At 40.5% G+C, this 13637-nt stretch overlaps 1 protein-coding gene across 3 annotated transcripts in view; it reads left to right on the top strand.

Annotated features, from left to right (window-relative positions):
• The window catches only part of LOC129855424 (BMP/retinoic acid-inducible neural-specific protein 3-like), a 110863-nt gene that overhangs the window by 70834 nt on the left and 26392 nt on the right, over positions 1–13637 (top strand). For all 3 annotated transcript variants that reach the window (XM_055923076.1, XM_055923075.1, XM_055923077.1), the window contains 3 exons: positions 3709–3814; positions 4156–4392; positions 8666–8888. In XM_055923076.1, coding sequence (XP_055779051.1) covers positions 3709–3814; positions 4156–4392; positions 8666–8888 — 566 coding nt within the window. The remainder of the gene's footprint in view (positions 1–3708; positions 3815–4155; positions 4393–8665; positions 8889–13637) is intronic.

Genomic DNA, 13637 nt, shown 5'->3' with positions numbered 1-13637 from the left:
GGACAGGGATTGATAGACAATTTAATTCTTAATACAATTGCGTTATTACATTTTTTAATTTATCCTTACTTTTCAATACAGTTTGCGCCAAGCGAAGCTACGTCAAAAAACATGGCGTCCTAAGCCACTAAAATGTTTCGACAGAAACACGATTTATCATAATAAAAATGTCCTACCTTGAGCTGTTCTTCCATCAGTATCTTGGGCAAAGGATCCTTTCTTGGGAGAAATCGTCTTTTGGTGGAAAGCTGTCCTCTTGCCATGTGGAAATGTCAACTGCGTTCGGGATGAACTGAAAAGCGTGCCCAACTTTTCACATCGTTGCAAAAATAAATGTCCCAAAATCGCACTAAACGGATATAAATTGCTATAAAACGCTTTAAATTAACTACCTTATGATGTTTTTAACTCCTATAACGAGTGAAAAGATGACCGGAGAAATATAACAGGCTAAACTAACGCTTGGAACAGGAGCGGGTCGGTGTCCAGCACGCGCGTTACGCAGCAAGGAAAGACTTGCTAGCTACAGGGTTTTTTGATTTATAGGGCCTGTGAACGCGCAATCGACCCCATTGGAATCGTCATCACGTAAAGGCATCCAGGGGAAGACGTAAGAAGTGTCCGTATAGTCATAGCAATGACAGTGCCCTTTTAACTGACTTCAGAAGAGTGGCCAACATTTCTCAAATCTGACTCCATGTCAGGGAAATTGCTGTAGAATGGGCTCTGTTCCACTTAGAGACAAAATTTCAACTCCTATAGAAACTATAGACTGTTTTCTATCCAATAATAATAATAATATGCATATTGTACGATCAAGGATTTTGTGGGAAGCCGTTTCAAAAATTAGCCAAATTAGCATAAATAGTCTAAACAGCGCCCCCATCCCCAACAGGTTAACAAAAGACATGATTCTTTCAGTTTCAATGCCTCTGCCTTAGTGGTAGTATAATAATATTAACGCTTGCATTTAGAAAAGAATTGAGCTTCCAAGACACTTGAGGCAATGCACCATGCATATTAAAATATGAAAGGGTTTTTACTGCATTACTTTTGAGCACTTTCACCGTTCTCCCTTAAAACCATTAGCTATTCCCAAACACTAACCGCTAGTTAGACTTTTAAACAAGTCCCCAGTGGCAGATTCTTTGGCTGAGGCACTTTAAGAAGAATGCATGCTTCATGATGAGTGATTGACAGAATGCTGGTGCTGACTAATAGTACTGTATGATGATGCATACTAGACACATCCCCTCCCTAGCCTTTTGAGGGCCCTAAGCGAGATTTGGTTGGGGACCCCTCCAGCTCATGGGCAAAACATTTTAATGGCTCTACTCTTGATGATTTTCCCCTCTCCAGAGTAAGAAAAAGTTATTTTGCTGCAATATGACAATTTTTTTCCATGGGGCGTACACATAATATTGTATAAGTTAATATTTTAAAGCAAGTTTTCTGCAATTTTACTATTTTCATAGGGTGGAGAGAAAGTTTAGCAATTTTATAACTAATTTCATATAATTCTACTCCTTTTGCCTTGGGGTGGAGAGAAATGTGCAATTTTACAGCTAATTTCCTGAAATTCTACACATTTTGCCATGACTTATGGCATGTTAATATGATATCTTACTGAGAGTGACTAACAAAATCAATGGGGGCCTCCACGGGGTTCATACCCTTCGTGACAGGTTGGTAATTCGGCCATGATTACTACAAGTTCAGATAGCTGGCTAGATTAATTTACCAATCTAAAAAAAAATTTGGACATGGGCTAATTGACAACTGCTGATGCACAACCACATTTTTAAATTGTACCTTGTGTATTCTACTATTCTAATTCTCAACAGTAAGTAGAGACCTCAACTAAGTTTAGTTTTTTTGCCGGCCCCCTAATGACCACTTATGTCGCTCATACCTGGGGCCGGCCCTGTCCCCTCCTAATCACATAACCAAGCAACACAAACTAATTATTACAGGAAAGCCTTTAAGAGCAATCACCGGACCCATTAATTGTAGCTGTTAGAATTTCTGATAGTCAGCGTGATTTAATTGCACTTGATTATGGCATATTAATACAATCCTCCTTCTCTCCACCCACTCTCCCCATCTCCAATCCATCTCATTTAAATGTTTCAATTTGTATTCAGGCAATTTCCCAGTTAATGACAGCGCCCAAAGCCCCCGTAAGTTACTGTCCATACTGAAATATACAAATCACTGTTTAGAGTATTTATTTTTTTCTAAATCAATTTCTTATAGAAAGGACTAAGTGTGCACATGCTCTGCTCCGCTGGGTCCTTGTTGCAGATGGTCTCATTGCTATGCATTGAAAACCCAGCTTTAGATTTGCATTCGGTCAATTTTCCCTTTAAGTTGGACATCTGTCTGTGTTAGAAATTAATCTGCCCATCCCTGTAGACACATCTGGGATTTTAATTAACTGTGTCGAAGCATCAATAAAAAAATAATGGAAATGCTGGCGATGGGCCTGCTAAAGTTTTCCCCCTCTTTCTCCCACCCTCGCTTTGTCTCGTTCTCTCTTTCTCCCACCCTCGCTTTGTCTCGTTCTCTCTTTCTCACACACTCACTCTTTCTCTCCCGCTCCTCCGTTTCAAAGTAACTCAAACCTCAATGTTGAGTGAAATTTTTTATGAACATCTTGTGATTATCATATAATGAATATCTTGCTACTTATATCATGGATAAGGTTGGTCATGGTTCTGGTGTCTTAATGCTTTGAAGGATAGAGACCTTTTGACACAGTTCAGTTTATTTTCTTTTTCTTTCTCGTGTCTCACCCTCCCTATGTTTTTTTTCCCAGTGACCTTAAAGTAGGTGTCAAAGAAATCCGACTGTTCTGCTCACAGACGGAAAGGAAAAGTGTGTTCTTTCTGCTGGATGTACAGTATAATCACAGGTACTCATTAATCTACACTGGCAATGTAGTTACTTTTAAGGAGCCACTGTGGTGGAAGGGGAGAACAACTTTTAAGTGACAGGGAGGGAGATGGATAAGCCTGCAGGCTGCCAGTTGTCTTGAGAGGATGGCAGAGGAACCTTGATATACGGGAGCTTTAAATCAGCCTTTTGTCAATGATGATTGAGCTGTGATTGTTCACAATCTAACCGTCCACTCAGAGAACAGAGATCCTGTCTTCCAGGTTTGTCAGCGTGAATCTCGTGATTTCTTTTCTTTCTTCCCTTTGCTTCCGAAAATGTTTTGTTTTTTTGTATTTTTGTTGTTGTTGGAAAATCCACATTATCTCCCCTGTGTCAGATAACAGGGATTTTGGGTTGCATTGCTACTGTATGTCATCACGTTCTCTGAGTAGACAAACCTACTCTTCACCTTTTAAGCTTCTTCGTGTACCATACTTTTTGGATATAATCTCACGTGGCCTCTGAGTTTTCATATAACAGACTATACTAAATGTCAAAGCGCACAACCTTGGTGTTGCGTCATACATCAAATAACTGAACTACTGTATCTAGACTACTTGTAATGTTTGTAGATGTGAACATTTAAATGTGTCTGAATAAGGTAATATATTTAGTCCTGTGGAAGGGCAGATGGGAGAATGTGAGTGTACTATTAGTTGTTCATCTCATTCCACATGACATTCAACTCTGCATGCCTGCATTTTTAATGACTTTAGTGGCTCTCTCACAGTGCAGTGGATTATTGCCATGTGCCTCTGTCTTTCCCTTTAGGTGACCGAAACAAGGACAGGCCCTCTTGGATGCAGTAACTATGACAACCTGGACTCAGTCAGCTCTGTTCTGGTTCAGAGCCCTGAAAACAAGATTAATCTGCAAGGTCGGCCATCCAGAATTGAACACACCCAGACATTCTGATGGAATTGTCACAGTTTCTATTTTCTGCCAAGCATTAGACGAGGCACCAGTGTCAGAAGGAATTTAGCTTCAATCTGTGTTTCAGTCTGGCATTGGAAACCGAACCACTGGATTCCAAAGTGAATCACAGGGATTTATAGACATGTATGAACAAGCCAGTGGAAAAGTATCTATAAAGTGACTAGAAAGTACCCCCTTCTGTCCTATATAAACTGTAGAAATGCTATAGTTACTACAGTATTTGAGTCTAGTTAATATTACAGTCATTTGTTTTGTAGTTTACCATATCCTCTCCTCTGCCAGGTCTCCAGACCATCCTACCAGAGTACCTAAAGGCTAGGTTTGTCCAGGCGGCTCTGAACTACATTGGCTGTAATGAGGAGGGTCAGTTTGTGTGCCGGAACAATGACTGTTGGTGCCGCTGCAGCCCAGGCTTCCCCCAGTGTAACTGCCCCGACGTGGACCTGAGAGCCATGGAGGCCAGCCTAATGCACATCAGGGACACCTGGAACATGGCCAACCAGGACTTTGAGGAGTCAGGTAGGGAGCATGAGATTGACAATACACTCAGAGTATGGAAAGAGTTTGTAACATTAAAGATACTTGCACACAGAGCCAAGAGCTGTAGGTAGGCCACAGAACATTACACAACACAAAGATGAATGTGACATCTGCGTGTCTGCCTTTGACAAGAGATATGGGTTCATGTCTACACTGAGTGTTCAAAATAATAGAAACACCTTCCTAATATTGAGTTGCACCCCCTTTTGCCCTCAGAACAGCCTCAATTTCAAGACTAAAGGCTGGTTCATACTACGTCTATTGACTTGTTTGTAGACAGTTGTTGCAGTTACATCATTAACATTCTATTGTCGTCCGACATCAGACTTATCGTCATTATGAAAAAGTATAAACACAAATGACACGCAGCATGACATTCAGTCTGGTGGTCCAAAATAGCATAACTGGTGTATTTATACACCAATAAATCCATCCGTTTAAAAATGTATTTAGTATATGTGACCGACAGGCTCAAATCGGTCTTATGTAGCAAAATGTTCAATAGTTTTTTTTACATTGGGTAAAAGTAGACTCAGAGCTACAAAATTGTATATCATACACTACATGAGGAACAATGGGTAAGTAATTCTGCTTTGAAAGTTGATAAACTTGTAAACTCAGTTTTGAGAAAATGGCCTTTGAATGAATGTTTTGGTACTACTACTGGAGAACCCTTTGTCTACACCCATTCAGCATCATTCACACGCTCTTAAGCTTTAGCCCCACCCATCTCTTTACACGTTGATCCGAGCGTTCTGTACTAACAGCAGTCAAGCACCCAAGCAAATTTGCTAGCTATTTCCAGACAGAAATGAGGGAACAGCTCACTGAACAATACTGGCCCTAGTAGAGCTGGTTAGGCTGTTACGTTATCCAGAGCGTTGGTGACTGCAACTGTGCTGTCAGATTGTCCGTCAGTAAATTCTGAGCGTTTCTCGGAGGGTTAAGAGCGCACTTGACGCTCTGGTGAATAATTAGGGTTGATCCGAACGTTCTGATCTCACAAAAGCAGTCAAGCACCCAAGGTAACTGGCTAACATTGGCTAGTTTGCTTGCTACTTCCAGACACAAATGAAAGAACACCCCACTGACTATTTTAGTCACCCTAGCAGAGCTGGTTAGGCTGTTCATGTTATCCAGAGCATTGGTGATTGTAACTGTGCTGCTGGAAACAGTTGTATTAGGCTTTTTTTGTCTACGCTTACTGTCACCGAGGATATTCAACGGGTGTTCGTAAATTAATCAGTTATTCTGCGCTCTGGCACACACAGACGAGTGCTCTAAAACAGGAGTAGATGGCCAGACTGGATTTACGACCTCACCCGAAATGGTTACTTGCATAGTGAAGTATTTTGTTAAGACATGTAGCTAGATAAACAATGAACCATAATCCCATGACGTTACCACCCTCTATGAATTTGTGGTTAGCTAACCAACCAGGTTCAATGTTAGCTAGATAACATTAGGCCATAACTAGCCAAGCAAATGGCTCTGAGATATGAATAATAAGATCATACATGTAACATTTGCTTGCGAGCCAGCCAGCAAGCTAACACTAGTTAGCTATAAGTACACTTTAACTTTAAATGAAACCAGTTGTCAAAATTAGAAACGTGTATTATCTGAAATGTAGCTAGCTAGACTATCTTACCCATATACATTATTGATGGACGCGTTTCCTGTTGGATGTCATGGTTGCCCTTAGTTTGAAGATGTAATCCGGAGACAGTTTTTTTCTCAATCTCCTTAGCTATCATACTTGAATTCCACTGATTTCAAAACTCGGTCCTCCAGAAAGTGGAGAGCAACATTTATGCAGTTTTACTACGCAAAACATAAAAAAAATGTAAAGCTGCATTAGACAGGATTACCTAGACATACTGACCAGCTCAAATATACTGACCAGCCCCCCCCCCCCACCCCCACTGAAAAGGCAGAGCCGCGAAATTCAAAAAAACATTTTTTTTTTAATATTTAACTTTCACACATTAAAGTCCAATACAGCTAATGAAAGACACAGATCTTGTGAATCCAGCCAACATGTCCGATTTTTAAAATGTTTTACAGGGAAGACACAATATGTAAAGATGTAAATCTATTAGCTAAACACATTAGCATAATCCACCATCTTTTCTTTGTCCACCAACACCAGTAGCTATCACAAATTCGGCTAAACTAAGAAATTGATAGCCACTAACCAAGAAAAAACCTCCTCAGATGACAGTCTGATAACATATTTATGGTATAGGATAGTTTTTTTTAGAAAAATGTGCATATTTCAGGTAGATGTCATAGTTTACAATTGCACCCACCGTCACAAATGGACTAGAATAATTACAATGAGCAACGTATTTACCTAACTACTAATCATCAAACATTTCGTAAAAATACACAGCATACACTAATCGAAAGACACAGATCCTGTGAATACAGACAATATTTCAGATTTTCTAAGTGTCTTACAGCGAAAACACAATAAATCGTTATATTAGCATAGCACATGTGCAAACATTACCCCAGCATTGATTCTAGCCAAAGAGAGCGATAACGTAAACATCGCCAAAAGATATTAATTTTTTCACTAACCTTCTCAGAATTCTTCAGATGACACTCCTGTAACATCACATTACAACATACATATACAGTTTGTTCGAAAATGTGCATATTTAGCCACCAAAATCATGGTTAGACAATGAGAAAAGTAGCCCAGCTGGTCAGAAAATGTCGTGCGCCATATTAGACAGTGATCTAGTCGTATACATAAATACTCATAAACGTGACTAAAAAATATAGGGTGGACAGCGATTGATAGACAATTTAATTCTTAATACAATCGCGGAATTACATTTTTTAAATTATCCTTACTTTTCAATACAGTTTGCGCCGAGCGAAGCTACGTCAAAAAAGATGGCGTCCTAAGCCACTAACATTTTTCGACAGAAACACGATTTATCTTAATAAATTGTTCCTACTTTGAGCTGTTCTTCCATCAGAATCTTGGTCAAAGGATCCTTTCTTGGGTCTAATCGTCTTTTGGTCGAAAGCTGTCCTCTTGCCATGCAGAAATGCACATTGCGTTCGGCATGAACTGGAACGGTGCCCAGAGATTCACAGTGGCTCAGAAATAAATGTCCCAAAATCGCACTAAACGGATATAAAGTGCTATAAAACGCTTTAAATTAACTACCTTATGATGTTTTTAACTCCTATAATGAGTAAAAATATGACCGGAGAAATATAACTGGCTACACTAATGCTTGGAAAAACAGTAGGTCGGTATCCTCCGCGCGCATGACGCACCTAGAAAAGAGTTCCTACCTACAGGATTTTTTCATTTATAGTGGCTGTGATTGGGCAATCGATACCATTCAAAGCGTCATCACGTAAAGGCATCCAGGGGAAGACGTAAGCAGTGTCCGTATACTCATAGGAATAACAGTGGCCTTAAAACTGACTCCAGAACAGGGGCCAAAATGTGTGAAATCTGACTCCATGTCAGGGAAATTGCTGTAGAATGAGTTCTGTTCCACTTAGAGACAAAATTTCAACGGCTATAGAAACTATAGACTGTTTTCTATCCAATAATAATAATAATATGCATATTGTACGATCAAGAAGTTTGTAGGAAGCCGTTTCAAAAATTACACGATTTCCATAAATAGTGACAACAGCACCCCCTAGCCTTAACAGGTTTTAATGCCCATGATTTTGGAATGAGATGTTCAACAAGCAGGTGTCCACATACTTTTGGTCATGTAGTGTATTATAAAATGGCTAATCTGAGAACGAATGCCTATTGTAATCAGATATAAATCAACACCACTGTTAATTGTAAATATCAAAGTCACTTATTAGATTAGGTTGGATTGATTGAATGGCTATTGATAGCTCTGAAATTATTTTGGTTAATTCCTGTATAGCCCCTATTCACTCATTAAACCGGATGCCCTGACGCAAGGTAACATTTTCAGTTTCTGTTTGGCCTCCACACACAGAGATGAGCTTGATCTGCTAGGAGCTGACATGTCATACACAAACCCACATTTAGTTCAGCCTCTCTCCATTAGCATATGCGTCACATAGTATCACTTCCAGTTTCCCCCACGGTGGCCCAGCAAAGCAATTCCCATGTGCCATCTCCCTAAAGTGATCCGTTTGACTATGAGCCAGAATTAACAGAATCATATAAAGTACTAAGCGGAGCAGAACTGCGATGGAGCATTAAACCTCTTCACACCTGTCTGCCTTTCAGAGGAGTTCCAGAACTTTGTACGGAGACTCCCGACATTCTACGCCCTCAACACATCTGCCATCCAGTACTTCTGGAAAATGGAGCCTGCCGTCCATCAGCGCTACAGACAGCTAGAGCTCAGCAGCAGACAGCTTATCGCCAAATCCAGACGGATCGTCGACAAACTCTTCACCCTCAGCAAGAGGTGTCGGACACAGCTGACAGTCATTGTGCTGAGAAAGAGGTGAGAACATGTTATGATAAACAGTCCCTGTGAGGAGTGGATGTTTAGTCATAATGTCTGTTCAGATGGACATACAGAAAGTACTGTAAGGAGATCTGGAAAAAAAACAATCGATCATTGGGAAAGTATTTATTTTTAGTGCAATCAGTAGAAATGTGACAAATTGAGTTTCATGGCCCTCGTAAGACATCATAGTAAAATAGGATGTATTGCAAAAGGAAATAGTAAAATGGTGGTGTACTGGGTGTTACATTCCCCAATAAGAAACCAAAAATAGTCACCCAACAGAAAAATGGAACTAACAAATGAGCCACTGACAACCAAAAGAAAACAGGTGGGGTTCACACCCAACTTACGGTAGGGTGTAAAAACAAACATGGAGCAAACCAAACAGGGGAGACACAAGCACTGGGCAGAAAGGGTCCATAATCAGGGGATATCTTTACATGACACATTTTTGATATTCTATAGAATACAGACCATTTCCAATGCATATTTTTGGATATGCACTATGTCCTGAGAATTTCAGAATCCAGATGTGCCTTTTTAGACATGTATGCTATTGGGATTACTCTGAATATCACACATGGAGTCATATATCCTGAACCTATTTTCTCTCATGTTGACAAATACTGACTGTATACATTGCATATCTGTGTTTTCTCAGCACATTCAAGATATGAAACTATATTGATACCAGATATGCTTCTCTTGGCTGTCCATATGCACATTTTTATATGCTGAAAATAAAGAGGATTTCAGAGGCATTACTGAGTTTTCACCACATACTCAATCATTTGACAAATATTAAACCCATATTTTTCTTTCATGCACAAATCACTTTTGGATTCCCTCTGGATTTCTGTATATACTGACCTTAGGCCTACATAGAATATTTTCTCAGCACATACAATGCATAGCCTCTTGACTGAGGTCCATATCAGGATCTTGATTGAATTTTGATATGCTCAGTAGGGACAATTTCTGATGCTTATTTGAGTTTTGAGGATATGCTCAATAATTTGACAAATATTAAATCCATATAATTCTTTCAGACACAAGCTATACTTTTAAAGGCACCTGCAATCCGCAAGCTAAAAAGCACTGTAACTGGTAGCCTAGCAACAAGAATCACTTGTTTTCAGAGTTTCATTTTTGAATTTGGGTGCCACATGAGAGTGTAAATGGTGTATGGTTGACAACTGGAGAAACAAAGACTTGAGAAGCTGTTCAGAAAATACTTCAAAGAAGTTAACGCTTAATTGAGTAGCTAATTTGAGTTGTTTTATTTATCTTAGTAACTAGAATCAATAACGTTGGTTAATTTAGCCGGCAGCCAGTAGGGCTAGCTTGATTCATAGAGGAATAAAAGCTAATTGGTCATCTAGCTAGTAAAGAATTACAGATTATTTTTACCCCCTATCAAGCCTCAAGGTGACAGCTAAAGTTTTAAAAGGTTTAGGCATATTTTGTATTACTGGTTAATATAAGCTGTCTAGCTAACTAACTTAGCTAGCTAACTAGCAACTTGGCTAGCTAGCTAGTTAGTTTTCTCGTCATGAATGTAGCAGCTAGAGTAACTAAATTATACAGTACCAGTCAAAAAGTTGACACCTACTCACTCCAGAGTTTTTAGTGAAAACATCAAAACTATGAAATAAAACATTTGTTATCATGTAGTAACCAAAAAAAGTGTTAAACAAACCCAAATATATTTTATATTTGAGCAACCCTTTGCCTTGACAGCTTTGCACACTCTTGGTGTTCTCTCAACCAGCTTCATGAGGTGGTCACCTGGAATGCATTTAAATTAACAGGTGTGCCTTGTTAAAAGTGAATTTGTGAAATTTCTTTCCTTAATGCGTTTGAGCCAGTTGTGTTGTGACAAGGTAGGGTTGGTGTACAGAAGATACCCTTATTTTGTAAAATACCAAGTCCATATTATGGAAAGAACAGTTCAAATAAGCAAAGCGAAACGACAGTCCATCATTACTTTACGATATGAAGGTCAGTCAATACGGAACATTTCAAGAACTTTGAAAGGTTCTACACCTGCATTGCTTGCTGTTTGGGGTTTTAAGCTGGGATTCTGTACAGCACTTTGTGACATCAGCTGAAGTTAAAAGGGCTTTATAAATACATTTGATTTATTCTGACAGTGCAGTCGCAAAAACCATCAAACATTATGATGAAACTAGCTCTCGTGAAGACCACCACAGGAAAGGAAGACGCAGAGTTACCTCTGCTGCAGAGGATATGTTCATTAGAGTTAACTGCACCTCAGATTGCAGTCCAAATGAATGCTTCACAGAGTTCAAGTAACAGACACATCTCAACATCAACTGTTCAGAGGAGACTGCGTGAATCAGGCATTCATGGTCGATTGCTGCAAAGAAACCACTACTAAAGGACACAAATAATAATAAGAGACTTGCTAGGGCCAAGAAACACGAGCAATGGACATTAGATCCACAGATGATACAATATCTAGTGCACTCAACACTACCCTTTCCCACCTGGACAAAAGGAACACCTATGTGAGAATGCTATTAATTGACTACAACTCAGCGTTCAACACCATAGTGCCCTCAAAGCTCATCAATAAGCTAAGGACCCTGGGACTAAACACCTTCCTCTGCAACTGGATCCTGGACTTCCTGACGGGCCGCCCGCAGGTGGTAAGGGTAGGTAACATCACATCCGCTACGCTGATCATCAACACAGTGGCCCCTCAGGGGTGTGTGCTCAGTCCCCTCCTGTACTCCCTGTTCACTCTTGACTGCACGGCCAGGCATGGCTCCCAACACCATTAAGTTTGCTGATGACACAACAGTGGTAGGCCTGATCACCGACAACAACGAGACAGCCTATAGGGAGGTCAGAGACCTGGCCGTGTGGTGCCAGGACAACAACCTCTCCCTCAACGTGATCAAGACAAAGGAGATGATTGTGGAGTACAGGAAAAAAAGAACCGAGCACAACCCTATTCTCATCGACGGGGCTGCATTGGAGCAGGTTGAGAGCTTCAAGTTTCTTGGTGTCAACATCACCAACAAACTAACATGGTCCAAGCACACCAAGACAGTTGTGAAGAGGGCACAACAAAACCTATTGCCCCTCAATAGGTGAACTGAAGAGCTTTGGCATGGGTCCTCAGATCCTCAAATGCTTCTCCAGCTGCACCATTGAGAGCATCGTGACTGGTTGCATTACTGCCTCGTATGGCAACTGCTCGGCCTCCGACCACAAGGCACTACAGAGGTTAGTGCGAAAGGCCCAGTACATCACTGGGGCCAAGCTTCCTGCCATCCATGACCTCTATACCAGGCAGGGTGTCAGAGGAAGGCCCTAAAAGTTGTCAAAGAGTCCAGCCACCCTGTTGTCTCTGCTACCGAATTGCAAGCGGTACCGGAACACCAAATCTAGGTCCAAGAGGCTTCTAAACAGCTTCTACCTCCAAGCCAAAAGACTCCTGAACATCTAATCAAATGGCTACCCAGATTATTTGCATTGCCCCCCCCCCCCTCTTTTACGCCGCTGCTACTCTGTTACCATCTATGCATAGTCACTTTAACTCTACCTACATGTACATATTACCTAACTAGCCAGTGCTCCCGCACATTGACTCTGTACCGGTACCCCCTGTATATAGTCTCGCTATTGTTATTTTAATGCTGCTCTTTAATTACTTGTTACTTTTATTTCTAATTCTTAGCTGGGGGTTTTTAAACTGCATTGTTGGTTAGGGGCTCGTAAGTAAGCATTTCACTGTAAGGTCTACACCAGTTGTATTCGGCGCATGTGACTAATACAATTTGATTTAGACTCAAAATTCAAAAGGCACTCGCACATCTGAGCAATCCTTTTTGCAGGTGCATGGGAACAGTTGAACAAGATGAAGGAAAAAGTAAACCGCGCACTGCTCTTGATACTATCAAGAGCAGTGTGCAGTTTCCTTTTTCCTTTGATTTGATTTAGACTGAAATCTGTCCTATGGTCTGAGTCCAAATGTGAGATTTTTGGTTCCAACCGCCGTGTCTTTGTGAGACGCAGAACAGTTGAACAAATTATTTCTGCATGTGTGGTTCCCACCGTGATGCATGGAGGATGAGGTGTGATGATATGGTGGTGCTTTGCTGGTGACACTGTTGTTGATTTATTTAGAATTCAAGTTACAGTTAACCAGAATGGCTACCACAGCATTCTGCAGCGATACGCCATCCCATCTGGTTTGAGCTTAGTGGGACTATCATTTGTTTTTCAACAGGACAATGACCCAACACCCCCCCAGGCTGTGTAAGGGCTATTTGACCAAGAACGAGAGTAATGGAGTGCTGCATCAGATGGCCTGGCCTCCACAATCACCCGACCTCATCCCAATTGAGATGGTTTGGGATGACTTGGATTGCGGAGTGAAGGAAAAGCAGCCAACAAGTGCCCAGCATGTGAGAACTCCTTCAAGACGGTTGGAAAAGCATTCCAGATGAAGCTGGTTAAGAGAATAACAAGAGTGTGCAAAGCTGTCATCAAGGAAAAAACACTTTTGGTTACTACATGATTCCATATGTGTTATTTCATAATTTTGATGTCTTCACTATTATTCTACAATGTAGAAAATAGTAAAGTAAAGAAAAACCCTTGAATGAGTATTTGTCCAAACCTTTGAAGTCTTTGCAAGCAAAAGGATCTTGCTTCCTGATCTGAAAATCAAAAACTATTCTTCTGTTGCTGATTCCACGTTGTTCACGT

The sequence above is a fragment of the Salvelinus fontinalis genome, chromosome 5 (genome assembly GCF_029448725.1).
Source record: "Salvelinus fontinalis isolate EN_2023a chromosome 5, ASM2944872v1, whole genome shotgun sequence".
Taxonomy (NCBI): domain Eukaryota; kingdom Metazoa; phylum Chordata; class Actinopteri; order Salmoniformes; family Salmonidae; genus Salvelinus; species Salvelinus fontinalis.
The sequence above is the reverse complement of the archived record's forward strand: the minus strand, read 5'-3'. Positions and strand labels throughout refer to the sequence as shown.